At 50.5% G+C, this 13,027-nt stretch overlaps 1 protein-coding gene across 1 annotated transcript in view; it reads left to right on the top strand.

The window, feature by feature from the left end:
- Positions 1-400: 400 nt before the first annotated feature.
- ADAMTS17 (ADAM metallopeptidase with thrombospondin type 1 motif 17) overlaps positions 401-13,027 on the top strand; it is a 351,240-nt gene continuing 338,613 nt past the window's right edge. The window contains 2 exon segments of the mRNA XM_032623836.1: positions 401-565; positions 1,026-1,396. Coding sequence (XP_032479727.1) covers positions 487-565; positions 1,026-1,396 — 450 coding nt within the window. The 5' untranslated portion in view covers positions 401-486.

Here is a 13,027-nt window from a genome sequence, read left to right as displayed (position 1 = left end):
GGTGCTTTTACGGGTGAACTCGGTTGGCTAAGACGATTTCTGGCCTGTCTTCTTGGGAAGCTGAGTAGCAGGATCAGAGAGGGTTTCGAAAATGGGGACAAACTCTGAAGACCAGCCAGGTGTCTTCCCGGGTCCTCTGGGATCGCGCTGCTCCAGACGGCTCCCTTGCGCCACCTGGTGTCCTATCCCCGCCACTGCCCAGAAACCACGTGTAAGAAAGTGCTTGCAACCTAACTACGCACCCTGGTTTAGACCCACACTAGCCAATAGAGAAGGGGGAGGCGGGGCAGGGGAAAGCGAGAGTCCAATCACCTCCCGCTTTCCGAGGATAAGGCGGGGCTTAGGATTTACCACGTTGGGTTTGTCCGCAGCGCTAATTACTTTTTCCAAAGACTGGAAGGCTCATTCCGGCTGGCGCCGCCGCCTCGCGCGCTCCTACTCCGCTGTGACCGTCCGGGGAGGGGGGGGCTACTCCTCCCAAGTACCATGTGTGACGGCGCCCTGCTGCCTCCTCTCGTCCTGCCCTTGCTGCTGCTGCTGGTTTGGGGACTGGACCCGGGCACAGGTAGCGCTCCCTCTCCCACTGCCTCTTCTTCGCCTGTGCCTCTCGCGGCCACCTTCCCCCTGCCCTCCGGAGGCATCCTGGCGGCCTCCGCCTGCCCGCGCGGCCCGGCTCCGGCGGCGAACCGCTGACAGCTCCGGGGTCGAGTGGGCGCGGGCCGCGGCCGGAGGACTGGGCTCCGGGCGGTTGCCGGGAGGCCGCGCTGCCGCCGGTTCTCCGGACGCCGATGCCGCGTCCCCGGAGGTGGTCGGGCGGCCGCGCCGGAGACCGTTCCGGCGGTGGCGCGGGGCACGGGCGGAGGCTCTGGCTGGCATGGAGGTGCTGGGGCGAGGGAATGGAAGAGCGCGCCGGCTCGGGGCCGCGCTGTCTCCGAGCTGGAGGTGGATGTCCAGCGCTGGACCCTGCGCCCGGCGGGCCGGAGGGCGGGCCCCGCCGCGCTGACGCGTCTGCTTTCTCCCCGCAGCTGTCGGCGACGCGGCGGCCGACGTGGAGGTGGTGCTCCCGCGGCGGGTGCTCCCCGAAGACGTGCACCTGCCGCCGCTGCCCGGCACTCCAGGGCCCCGCAGGCGCCGGCGCCCCCGCGCGCCCCCAGCCGTCCCGCGCGCCCGGCCCGGCGAGCGCGCCCTGCTGCTGCACCTGCCGGCCTTTGGGCGCGACCTGTACTTGCAGCTGCGCCGTGACCTGCGCTTCCTGTCTGGCGGCTTCGAGGTGGAGGAGACCGGCGCAGCCGGGCGCCGCGGACGCCCCACAGAACTGTGCTTCTACTCTGGCAGCGTGCTCGGCTACCCCGGCTCCTTCGTCTCGCTTAGCGCCTGCGGCGGCGCCGGCGGCCTGGTACTGCCCGCTCCCCCTCCGGGTCTGCCTGGCGATCTGTCGCGGCGCCGAGGGTGGGGGTGAGGGGTTGTTCCCGGGGAGGGCTGGGATTGGGGTGGGGCCTCCGGCGTGCTCTGCCGCTGGCGGGAGAGAGCACCCCCAACCTTCCAGAGGGTCTCTGAGCAGAGAGCTAGAAAGGGGAAGCGACCTGTTATCCAGTACCTTCCACTGGCCGTCCTAAGCCTCAGAGGTGCGCCAGGCCAGCGCCGATATGGGGTTGCATAGCGAGATACGCCGCAGCCCGCCCAGGGAGCACATGTTCAGCAGAGATGAATTCCGTCAAGCCCCTCGACTGAGAGGTGCGCTTGACCCAGGTGTAGAGAGAACGCTGTTTGCATCTGCACAGGTGTGTATGTGTGCGTGTCATGAGGAACACCTATCTATATGTGTATAGCTCACCTATTCTTGGATGTGGGGATGGAGCATTGACCTCCTTTCTGTCCTTTTGAGTCTTTATGTACCTGGAAAAGGATATTTGGAGGGGTCCCCCGACGGGCCACTAACCTACTCTTCTTAGTTGAAACGTGAGAACCAGGAAAGGGAGGGTGTCTCTAATATTTTTACCTTACATTGCAAGCAGACATTTGTCTGGCACTCACCCTCAGCCAGGCCTGAGGAATGCTTACATTGGTGATGAACAATGTCATCCCCAGAAGCTCCCTCAATGTGGCAGTAATTCCTCCGCCACCCCACCCTGCTGCATTTGCGGCACCCGTGGCAGTGCTCCGAGGGGTGGAGGAAGTTCTTGTGCGCCTCTACCCTGCCTGTGCTCACACTGGCTCACTTGGCTACACTGGTGCCCAGACAAACACTTCCCAGCTTCTCCATCGTGCCCCCATAGAGCGCAGATGGCTGGCAGATGGGCTGCCCCCACCCGTCAGAGCCTGGGATGGGCTCAGAGAATGTTTCTCTATCTTCTGGGGAAGTGGTTTCTGATAGTGTTTTGTGTCTGTCCTTCCCTGGCACAAGAAACTGCTTCCCCCACCTCCACCTTATCTTGCTCCACCGTCTAGAATTCTCTAGCTCTTATCCACATAGTGTGCAACAAGTTGGCACAAATCTGCAACAAAGCCAGAAACCCTGAGGGTCCCAAGTCTTTATATGAGACTTCTGCTCTCTTTCCAGCAGTGTAGGGGAACTTGGGGAGTAATTCCCAAGACTTGGCCTTCACCAGTTCCCCTTTTAGGATTTTTTGAGTCCTCATCAGAATGTGATCTCCTTTTGCTGGGCTGGGAGAAATTGGCTTCTTTGGTTAAACAAGGAAAATGGACCGTGGAGGGGGCCTAGTAGGAGCTAATGTGGAACAGGGGTGGGGAATGTGGGCTATGGGTGAGGAGGCTTAAGTAGGGGTGAAAAAGGCTCAGGTCACCGAAGGACTCGGGTCAAGGCTGTATCATGTTCTGGGAGGGACTGGAAGGCCCACATCGTTTTTCCTGTTTTTGCCAAAGTGTTTAAAGTCTAGGTCACATCACTGTACTGAACATGGAAACATCTGAATCCCATTTGCTGCGGTTTAGTGAGTTTCTGTAGAGGTCAGAGTTTATACTTCTTGGTGTAAAGTTTCCAGCAAGGCGCTATCTGTGAAGGAGCCGAGGGTGGAAATCTGGATAACATTGATTTAAAATCCTCAGAGTGAGTACTGGGCCCTCTCACAGATGGCTTATGAGCAGTGAGAGTTCCCTTCCATCCTCCAGGTTTTCAGGAAGACTGTCCTTCCCTTTGGCACCATGTGAGGGCGCTGTGCTTTAGATAAAGGAACGAGGCCAAGAGGCTGAGTTCAGTGTGTGCCAACTGCGGAGGGACCTCTAAGACTTTAGATTTTAATTTCTGCTTGAGCAGACACTTCTGTTGTTTAGTCTGCCTTGATCATCCCATTTGTGTAAGGTGGACATTGGACATTTCTTCGTAAGTACACCCTGTAGAGGAAGGGCAGAAGGCCAGGAGGCCAGAGACAGCAGGTGATTTGGAGTGGACCTCTTGGTGGCAAGGTGGTCCTGCCTTTCTAGAAAAGAAAGCAACAGAACATAGGCTAACCAGGTTTGCATCGCACTCCACCTTACTTTGATTTTGGTTCCCCAACGTGCTTGAGACAGTTCAGCTGGGCGGTAATGCAGTGTTAGTCCTTCTGGACCATGGTGGAAGCACCATAGAGATGTGGCACGCCTGTTGTTTGTTTTTGAGGACTGGCTCAACCACGAGGTGTAGGGAAGGAGTGATGCCCAGTAGATGAGTTTTGGTGCCCACAGTTGGGAGCATTCCAAAGCCTCCTTGTGTCTAAAGAGTCATGTAGAGCAGGGGTTGGCAAACATTTTCTGTAAAGGACCAAGTAGTAAACATTTTCGACTTTGTAGGCCATATGGTCTCTGTCACAACTAATCAACACTGCTCCTTTAGTGCAAAAGCAGCCATAGAAGGTAAAGAAACAGATGGACCTGGCTGTGTTCAATAAAACTTTATTCCGATGTTGAGTATGAATTAAATCCTGCTGCATCTCACATCTCCAGAATGGCTTAGTGAGGAGTGTTGCCTGCGGGGCAGGGCATGCAGGCTCTGTTCCCTGTGCTGTCTGTCTCCAGAGACACTTGGTACCTGTTTAAAGGAGATGCATGATTAGATCATTACTTAATTGTTTATGGGTCAGGGGAAGTAAATCTCATGCTCCATTTTGCTCCCTCCCCACGCCCCGCTTTTGACAGGGCGCAGAGGGGCGGGTCTGTGGTTTTTACCCTGTATCTTATCTTGAAAAGCTGTGCAAGCTGCATTTTTTGGATCTTCAGAGACCGTGGGCTCAGGTATTAACTGTTTTATGTTTATGCATCTTCATTTTATTTACATTTCAGAGAGTCCTCAGACATAACATAGGTTTTTGGAAGAGTTTCTGTAACCGTATAACTTCAAAGCGATGAACTTTGGGCATATGAGGAAGGTATTTTTCCTCCCAGAGGATTTATGTGAGTTTGGATCAGCTGCCTCGTGTGAATGGGACCAGATCATGGAAGGCCAGCAGGATTCGAAGAAACTTCAGGTTAAAGTTCACCAGAGCAGGCAGTGGAGGTGGAACTTCGGAGATAGAGTGAGTGTCAGTCTCTGAAAAGACTCTCTATGCTGCTTGTCTGAAATGAGTGGTTGGAGGGGCTGTTTTCATCCCCACACGTGAGGAGAGGTGGACAGAGAGGAGGGGTCTGGTCTGCTGAGCAGTGGCCACTCTTCCTTCATGAATATTGAGCTCAGGGGAGTTCACCGCCCAGAGTCTGTCCACCCCTTCTTGGCTGAGGCTGCGGCCTGCAGGGGTGCACTATGGGTGAGATGTCGGGACCAGAGAGGACACCCAGGAGCTCTGGGCTGTGGCCCATTTTCCAGGCCACCCTGGAGGGACAGAAGGTCAAGGATAGTCCCAGCGTGCCTTCTCTGGAGTCACAGCCATGCTCCATAGGGGGCTGGCTTGTGGTCTCTCTCACCCAGGCCGCTCACTGGGGTCCTGATGGCCCGGCTGCCCTGGCTCTGTCTGGTGCCTGACCGCAGCGCGGGGCCCTTGTGGTCGTCCTTCACCTGTGCTGCTCCCCACAGTCTTAGTTCCCATAGCTCTTCCTCCCAGTCTGTAAGAATGCTCACCTTTACCATAGGGGAAGAAGTGTAGTCTAGGTAAGAACAGGGAGGCTGAGTCCAGCCAGGCAGTGAGCAGGTGGCTTAGAAGAGTTGGGGGACCGCGTTCTCAAGAGGGCAGCCTGACTTCAACGATGAAGGAGCTGGTTTGGGAGGTTGCTGCCTTTCCCTTTAGAGCTACCCAACTCACTTTTCCTTGACCCAAAATTGCCCAGCTTTTTAATGCAACATCACTTGATCACTGACAGCTGAGTAGGAATTGGTCTTGGCAAAAAGTATATGATGGGGAGACCATTTGAGAGGGAGCAAATAGACCAAGCCATGTTATCCTGCATCATTATATTGATACAGGTGTGGGGAAGGCACATAGTCCTTAGTCATTCATCAATTAATATTACTGAAGAATTTATCATGCACAGCATAAATATATTTGTTAAATGCAAAGTATATTTTTTAAAACTTTGTAAAAAGAAACAATTGAGTGGATGTTAAGGAAAGTAGGAAGGGAAACAACAGTTGTGAAATTTGGGGTGTGGAAGAATTAAAGGGGAGAACTTGGAGCAGAGAATTCTAAGGCCTCCCACGGCCTCCTCTGGAAGGACGTTCACTCTGCCTCACGGTGACTTTCTATACCCATCGCTCATGGGCATCAGGTCGCCCATGACTGTCACCTAGGATACCTAACCCTACCTCATTATTTATCTGGGGTACGTAACTAGATTTTCCCACCTGAACTTTTATTTAGTTGGCAACATTTTATAAAAGAAAAAGAAATACAAGATGGGATGATGAACTGAAGACGTCTTCTTAGACTGATTGCATTCTTGGAGCTTATTTCCTGAACTCTGAGACGCTGCAGCTGCCTGACCTTGGATGTGTGCAACAGGAGATGTTTTTGCAGCCAGTATGTCTGAGGGAACCACTCGGAGTCAGCGGTTAACCTTTCCCCGTGCACACTTCTGCACATGGGCACACAGTTGCACCGTCACACTCCTGTTCTTTAGCAAGTGAGACTGAACAGCTGTTCCGGGCTGTGATCTTGAACAAGTTGCTTACCTCCTTTGAACCTCCCTGTCTGCAGCCATACAAGGGTAAATAACATTGGCTTTGTGTGGCTGTTGAGAGAATGAAGTAAGATAAAGTCCGAAATCATTTAGTGAGAGCCTGGCACATTAAGGCATTGAAAACACATTTCTTCTCTTGCCCCACAGGCCATTCACAGGCTTTTCCAGTTATAAATCAAGCAATCAGTCAACATAGTTGACTAAATGAACAGATCATTATCACACAGCTGCCATGTGTAGGACCCGCTGGTAGGCTCCCAACGAGACTCAAAGAGAAATACGATGTGGGCCCTGTCTCGGAAGGCAGTCCGGGTTCGCAGGGGAAGGAAGGTGTGCTGGAGCCTGCAGGGTGGCTGGTGGGGAGAGCAGGGAGTGGCTCTGGGGTCTGATGGGGTGGGGCAGATCCTTCGGGTAGAGCTGAAGGGAGTGGGCCTCAGGTTCTAGGTGGGAGGAGTGATGGCAAAGCCTCCTGGCCAGGTCCTTCCCGAGGTAAGGGGCCCACGAGCTGACTGTGGGATGGAGATGGGTGATGAACTGAATGGACAGGTGTCTGGATTAGATGAGGCAGGGCCCTGGGTGCCAACATAAGGCATTTAGAATTTATCCTAGACCAGTAGTTCTCAACCTTGAGCTGGCATTAGTGTTCCCTGCGGGATTTGCTGCACTGATTGCTGGGCCCCACCTCCTGGGTTTCTGATCCAGTCCGTCTGGGGGTGGTCCTGAGCACTTGAGTTTCTGACAGGTTCCCAGGTGCTGCTGCTGCTGTTGGTCTGGGACCATTTTGAGGATCACTGGCCTAGAGGCAATGGGGGGATATTTCTGGCTACTGACCGGGGAGGAGCCCCTGGTCAGAGAAGTGTGGGGAGGACTGAAGCAGGAGAGCATTTGGAGGGGTGAGGTGATGGGCCTCAAGCCTTGGATGGTGGAAATGGAAAGGAAGGAAGACTACATGAGAGGGGGTCTGAAGGAGGAGCTGACAGTCTGTGACTAACTCTATCTAGTGATGGGAAAGGGGGAGTCTGGCTTTGGAACGAAGACCAAGTATCTGTGTTCAGGCCTTTGACATTTGCAGAGGCAGCAGCAGGATTTTGAAAAGGGAGCTCTGGATGGCACTCTGGGAGGGGCAGGGGGACTCCCTATGGAGGTTGGGAAGCCCCTCACGCCTGTGCCAGGTTGAGGATGCTCTTTCCCCAGGACACGTTCAAGCCCCCCAAACTCTGCTGAGGCCCCCCAGAAAGTCAGAGGCAGGTACAGGAGGGCCTGCAATCACAGGATTGTTTTTCCTTCCGGAGAGCAGACTTTCTCCACCTCTCCAACCACCTACGGTCACCTGTCCACGGGGAGAAGGCTACCTAAGACCTGGTCCAGTGAACCCGGGAGCCGCAGTCTCCTGAAGAGGAGAGGCTTGGAGGGCTCCCTGGGCACTGAAATCCCAGTGTGGCCTTTGTAGGATGGTGAGGTCAGCAGTCATGAGGCAGGTCCCCTCAAATGGAGGACAGAGCATCAGATGGTTCCAGAGCATGGATACAACAGGGTTTCTTTATCTTAAGAGCATTTGCTGCATTATGCTGAGAAGTTGTGCTCATGTTAGGAAGTGGTACAAATCTTTCTGACCTTCACACATTTTTCCAGCTGCAGGAGAGCTAGTCCTGCTTCAGGGGGTGGGGTGGGATTAACAATACCCAGCTTATAACGCTCTCTTAAAGCAGCACAGAAACCCTTCAAAGCCAGCTTCCAGAATAAAGAGAATTGAAAGGGAACCACTCAGAACTGTCATAATATCAGGTTATACCTGATACACTTTATTTGACCCAAACTTCTTTAGTAGGATACCAAATTTGAGAATATGTAAGATTTCTCTTCTAAGAGCACAATTTCATTGAGGATTGTTGTCTCCTCTGAGACCAAGTGGCCTCAGGGCTTCCAGTCCTGTCTGCCGTGGGCATCTAGTTCCCCACAGTTCTCTTCAGATGGTGTTTGCAGCTCTCTTGCATCTAATGCAACCTGAGGCTTTTCCTTGCTGACATCTGTGGAACAGGGAGGCCTTGGAAGAGCATTTCCATGTGTCTCACTTCTCAGCATAGATGGTGACCAGAGGAATAATGCAAACCCAAGCAACCCTGCTTAGCTCTTGGGACCACAGGGCAGCAATGTGCTAGAAGCCAGGGCACAGCCCCATAGTCAGAGGAAGGCCCAGGTTGGTCCAGGTAGTCTGCATCTAGGGTACTTCCATGTGCTGGAATCAAGCATCTCTGGCACTCAGTTAAAAGCTAGGGAAGTGGTTCTCCACACTGGCTGCACATGGAAATCTCCTGGTGAGCTTTAAAAAAATACCAGTGCCTGAGTTTCACCCCAAGGGATTCTAATTCACATGGCCTGGAGTGGGGCCTGGGCCTGAGTTTTCAAAGCTTGCCAAGTGACTGCAGTGTGCAGCCAGGGATGAGGACCTCTGAGCAAGGGGGAATGCGGGAAGGCCATGCTATTGCCTTCTATTCCAAGCCGGTCCAGTCCAGTTCATTCCATTCCATTCGAATCCATTCCATTACAGTACAGTTCACTCACATTTTCTTGAGTAACTGTTATGTGGCAGACATTGGAAAAATAAGAAGGCATAATTCCGATCCTGCCTCAAAGGAACAAACTACTTTTTAGGTTGTGACAGATGCCCCATAACACAGGGGATGGTGGGCTGGGACATAGAGTGCCAGGGAAGGGGGATTTTTTTTTTTACCGGGGAGAGGGGAGGGAGAAGGAAGGTCAGGAAAAGATCAAGAGGGCTGACAAGTTTTTATCCTGGGATGAGATTGTGTGTGTGTGTGTGTGTGTGTGGCACGGGGGGGGGAGGTGGTGACAAGCGGCACTTTTCAACAGAACGTTTTGTCACTGTGATGACCTGGTGAATATTAGAGAGGCTTCAGGGTGCCTAGTGACAGCACTTGGAGGGGGCAGGGGAAAGTTCCTTCCTTGTGGTGGCTCCTGAGGGGGAGGGCTGTGCCCTGCTCCCTCCCCCCAGGTGCTAGTCTTGGCCACAGGCCAGCTTGAAAGTCAGTTCCCAAGAGGGCAAGTGGCTGCCAGGTAGAGTATAGGCCATTAGTCCATGTGTCTGTCTCTCACCAGCATTGCCATTCTCTTTCCTGAATGGATGGAAACCAGCATGTGGGTTCCTCCAAAAAAGACCTTCTAAAGCAAAACCTCCGCCAAGGGGCTGGACCATGCTTGTGTGTGTGCATGTATGTACCTGTAGGCTTTCTCACCAAGGTGAGATTCTCTCTATATTGTGTCACATTAGAACTACTGGCTAACTGGCCTTTACCCTGTGGCTTGCATGCTAGGCTGAGTGAATGATAACTGGCTTTGAAAGTTCTAGACTCAAGGGGGCCTTTAATCTCCCAGAGCTGGAGCATTTCAGGAAGACTCCGGCCCCTGTCAAGGTTGAGCCTGTCCCCCCAGGGAGCACAGCCCTCCTACAGCGTGGGGCCCATCCCATGCACTGTGCTGTATCTGCCAACTTTATTTCAACCACAGACGTTTCAACTGAAACGGTCATCAAGGACTTCTGCACTGAGGATTTGTTTTTTTTTTTGAATTTACTAATTAGATTTTATTTATTTATTTTAACATCTTTATTGGAGTATAATTGCTTTACAATGGTTTGTTAGTTTCTGCTTTATAACAAAGTGAATCAGCTATGCATATACATATATTCCCATATCCTCTCCCTTCTTGCGTCTCCCTCCCACCCTCCCTATCCCACCCCTCCAGGTGGACACAAAGCACCGAGCTGATCTCCCTGTGCTATGCAGCTGCTTCCCACTGCTATCTATTTTACATTTGGTAGTGTATATATGTCAGTGTTACTCTCTCACTTCGTCCCAGCCTACCCTTCCCCCTCCCCGTGTCCGCAAGTCCATTCTCTACGTCTGTGTCTTTTTTAAATTAATTAATTTATTTATGTATTTATTTATTTTTGGCTGTGTTGGGTTTTCGTTGCTGTGCGCGGGCTTTCTCTAGTTGTGGCAAGCGAGCGCTACTCTTTGTTGTGATGCGCTGGCTTCTTATTGCGGGGGCTTCTCGTTGTGGAGCATGGGTTCTAGGTGCATGGGCTTCAGTAGTTGTGACACGTGGGCTCAGTAGTTGTGGCTCATGGGCTCTAGAGCACAGGCTCAGTAGTTATGGTGCATGGGCTTAGTTGCTCCACGGCATGTGGGATCTTCCCGGACCAGGGCTTGAACCCATGTCCCCTGCATCGGCAGGCGGACTGTCAACCACTGTGCCACCAGAGAAGCCCCAGAACCATTTTTTTTTTAAGGTTGCATATATATGTGTTAGCATATGGTATTTGTTTTTCTGTTTCTGACTTACTTCACTCTGTATGACAAACTCTAGGTCCATCCACCTCACTACAAATCACTCAATTTCGTTTCTTTTTATGGCTGAGTAATATTCCATTGTATATATGTGCCACATTTTCTTTATCCATTCATCTGTCGTTGGACACTTAGGTTGCTTCCATGTCCTGGCTATTGTAAATAGAGCTGCAGTGAACATTGTGGTACATGACTCTTTTTGAATTATGGTTTTCTCAGGGTGTATGCCTAGTAGTGGGATTGCTGGGTCATATGGTAGTTCTATTTTTAGTTTTTTAAGGACCCTCCATACTGTTCTCCATAGTGGCTGTATCAACTTACATTCCCACCAACAGTGCAGGAGGGTTCCACTGAGGCTTTCTATACACATAGCTCTGGTGGATCTGCACAGCCTCCCACAGCCACTCTCTGCCTCCGCTTCTTCAGTCTCCCCAAAGTATCATAGTGAACAAACTCAAGTTTTAACTTCAAAGGAGAGAGGAGAAAGCCATGCTTCCCGGCAGGTCATGCAGTGCCACTTTTTTTTTTTTTTAAACATCTTTATTGGGGTATAATTGCTTTACAATGGTGTGTTAGTTTCTGCTTTATAACAAAGTGAATCAGCTATACATACACACATGTTCCCATATGTCTTCCCTCTTGCGTCTCCCTCCCTCCCACTCTCCCCATCCCACCCTTCCAGGCTGTCACAAAGCACCGAGCTAATATCCCTGTGCCTTGCGGCTGCTTCCCCCCAGCTATCTACCTTACTACGTTTGTTAGTGTGTATATGTCCATGACTCTCTCTCGCCCTGTCAAAACTCACCCCTCCCCCTCCCCATACCCTCAAGTCCGTTCTCCAGTAGGTCTCATGCAGTGCCACTTTAAGACAGTTTTATTTGGGCAGTAAAATCTCTGGGTTGTTCTTGGCAGCAGTTCTAATGAAATGGAAACCTTGAAATCTTCTTACAGCAGTAAGTACCGTCTCAACCCCTGTTTGGGGGACTAAATGTTGTAGGCGGTCTTATTAGTGGATCTGGTTTATTTTCAGAGGACTGGTATTGATGCATTCTTTCAGAAGGTAGAGGAGTCTATATCATTTGGTTTGAGTGAGCTCTGTACCTGAGACCTGAGGAATTGCTGAGCTGTGGTGGAGAGCAGTGCTTCTCAAAGCCTGGTCCTCGGGCACGCAGCATCAGTATCACCTGGGGACTTGTTAGAAATGAACGTTCTTGGTGAGCATCCGTGACCTCCAGGTGATTTTGATGCACACTGGAGTTTGACAACTACCACTTTTATAAAGTAGTGTCAGGACTTCCCTGGTGGTCCAGTGGCTAAGACGACTCGTTCCCAGTGCAAGGTACCCAGGTTCGATCCCTGGTCAGGGAACTAGATCCCATATGCCGCGACTAAGAGTTCACATGCCACAAGTAAGACCCGGCACAGACAACTAAATAAATTTTTTTTTTTTAAGAAAAGAAAACAGTGTCATGGCTTTTAGAAAATAGTATTGGGGAGAGAGAGAACAAAGGATGTTCGTGACAGCCTAAGACAGATTGGCCCAGTCTCCTGAATCTGTGCTAGTAAAGGTTGTCCCGACCATGAACGCAGAGCAGGGGCTGTGGACTGCAGGGCCCAGTATGCAAACATAGATAATTCTCAGACCTGGCCGAGTCAGGATCCTTGTGAGCGGTTTATCTTGTTTTGTTGATGTCTCAGAAGAGAAGCTAGCAGCAGGTATCCTGGGGAAGGAGGGCAAATTGTTTAAATGCTGTTAGCATTGGTTCCAAATGAAAGGAAAAGTTCTCTGCATTGTGTATATATTTTTAAGAATTAATATTCACTCTGTTAAAGTGACAAATTAAGAATCCCAGTCCTTAAGTTTTTTGTTCAATTTACAAGTCATGTTCTATTTATAATCTAGCAAGTTTTTGAAATACCTTTTAAGGGGCCTTTGGATAACATTTAATCCTATTTACAAATTGGTGATTAACAACGTTTAAACCTTTAAAACTGTGTGTAGAAATTTACCATATTCAATTTCATTTTCAAGTTCTTTTGTTGTCTGATTAAAAAATAAACTCTTTGCAAGTACTTAAATGATTCTTTTAAATAATTAGTTAACTAGTTTTATAAACATGGGAAGTCTTAAGTTCTCTTATACATTCTGGTACTATTTATAAGCCTAATAAGATTTTTAAATTACAGGTCTAAATCATTGCTGTGCTTTAAATTTAGAATCACAAATTGAATCCATTAGATACTCTGCCAAGTTCTCTTAAACACTGAAAAAAATCCACTATCACAAAACTATTAACACTACAGGTCTGACTCCATCCTCTCTATTTAATTCTAAATATTGCCCAGGAATAAGATATATTTTTTTCCCATTAAGGATATAATTGTCATTCATTCCCAACACTTTTGGAGGTACCTCCTTAGGTGGAGTTTTAGGGGATGCTATAAAAAATAGTTTTTTAAATGGGCTTTAATTAGAAGTAAGTGTATAGGAGCAGGCAAACAAGGGAATCTGTTCTCCCTCTCCCCTGCTGCAGCAGAGGCCCCAATAAAGCCTTGCC

The sequence above is a fragment of the Phocoena sinus genome, chromosome 2 (genome assembly GCF_008692025.1).
Source record: "Phocoena sinus isolate mPhoSin1 chromosome 2, mPhoSin1.pri, whole genome shotgun sequence".
NCBI classification, from domain to species: domain Eukaryota; kingdom Metazoa; phylum Chordata; class Mammalia; order Artiodactyla; family Phocoenidae; genus Phocoena; species Phocoena sinus.
The sequence above is the reverse complement of the archived record's forward strand: the minus strand, read 5'-3'. Positions and strand labels throughout refer to the sequence as shown.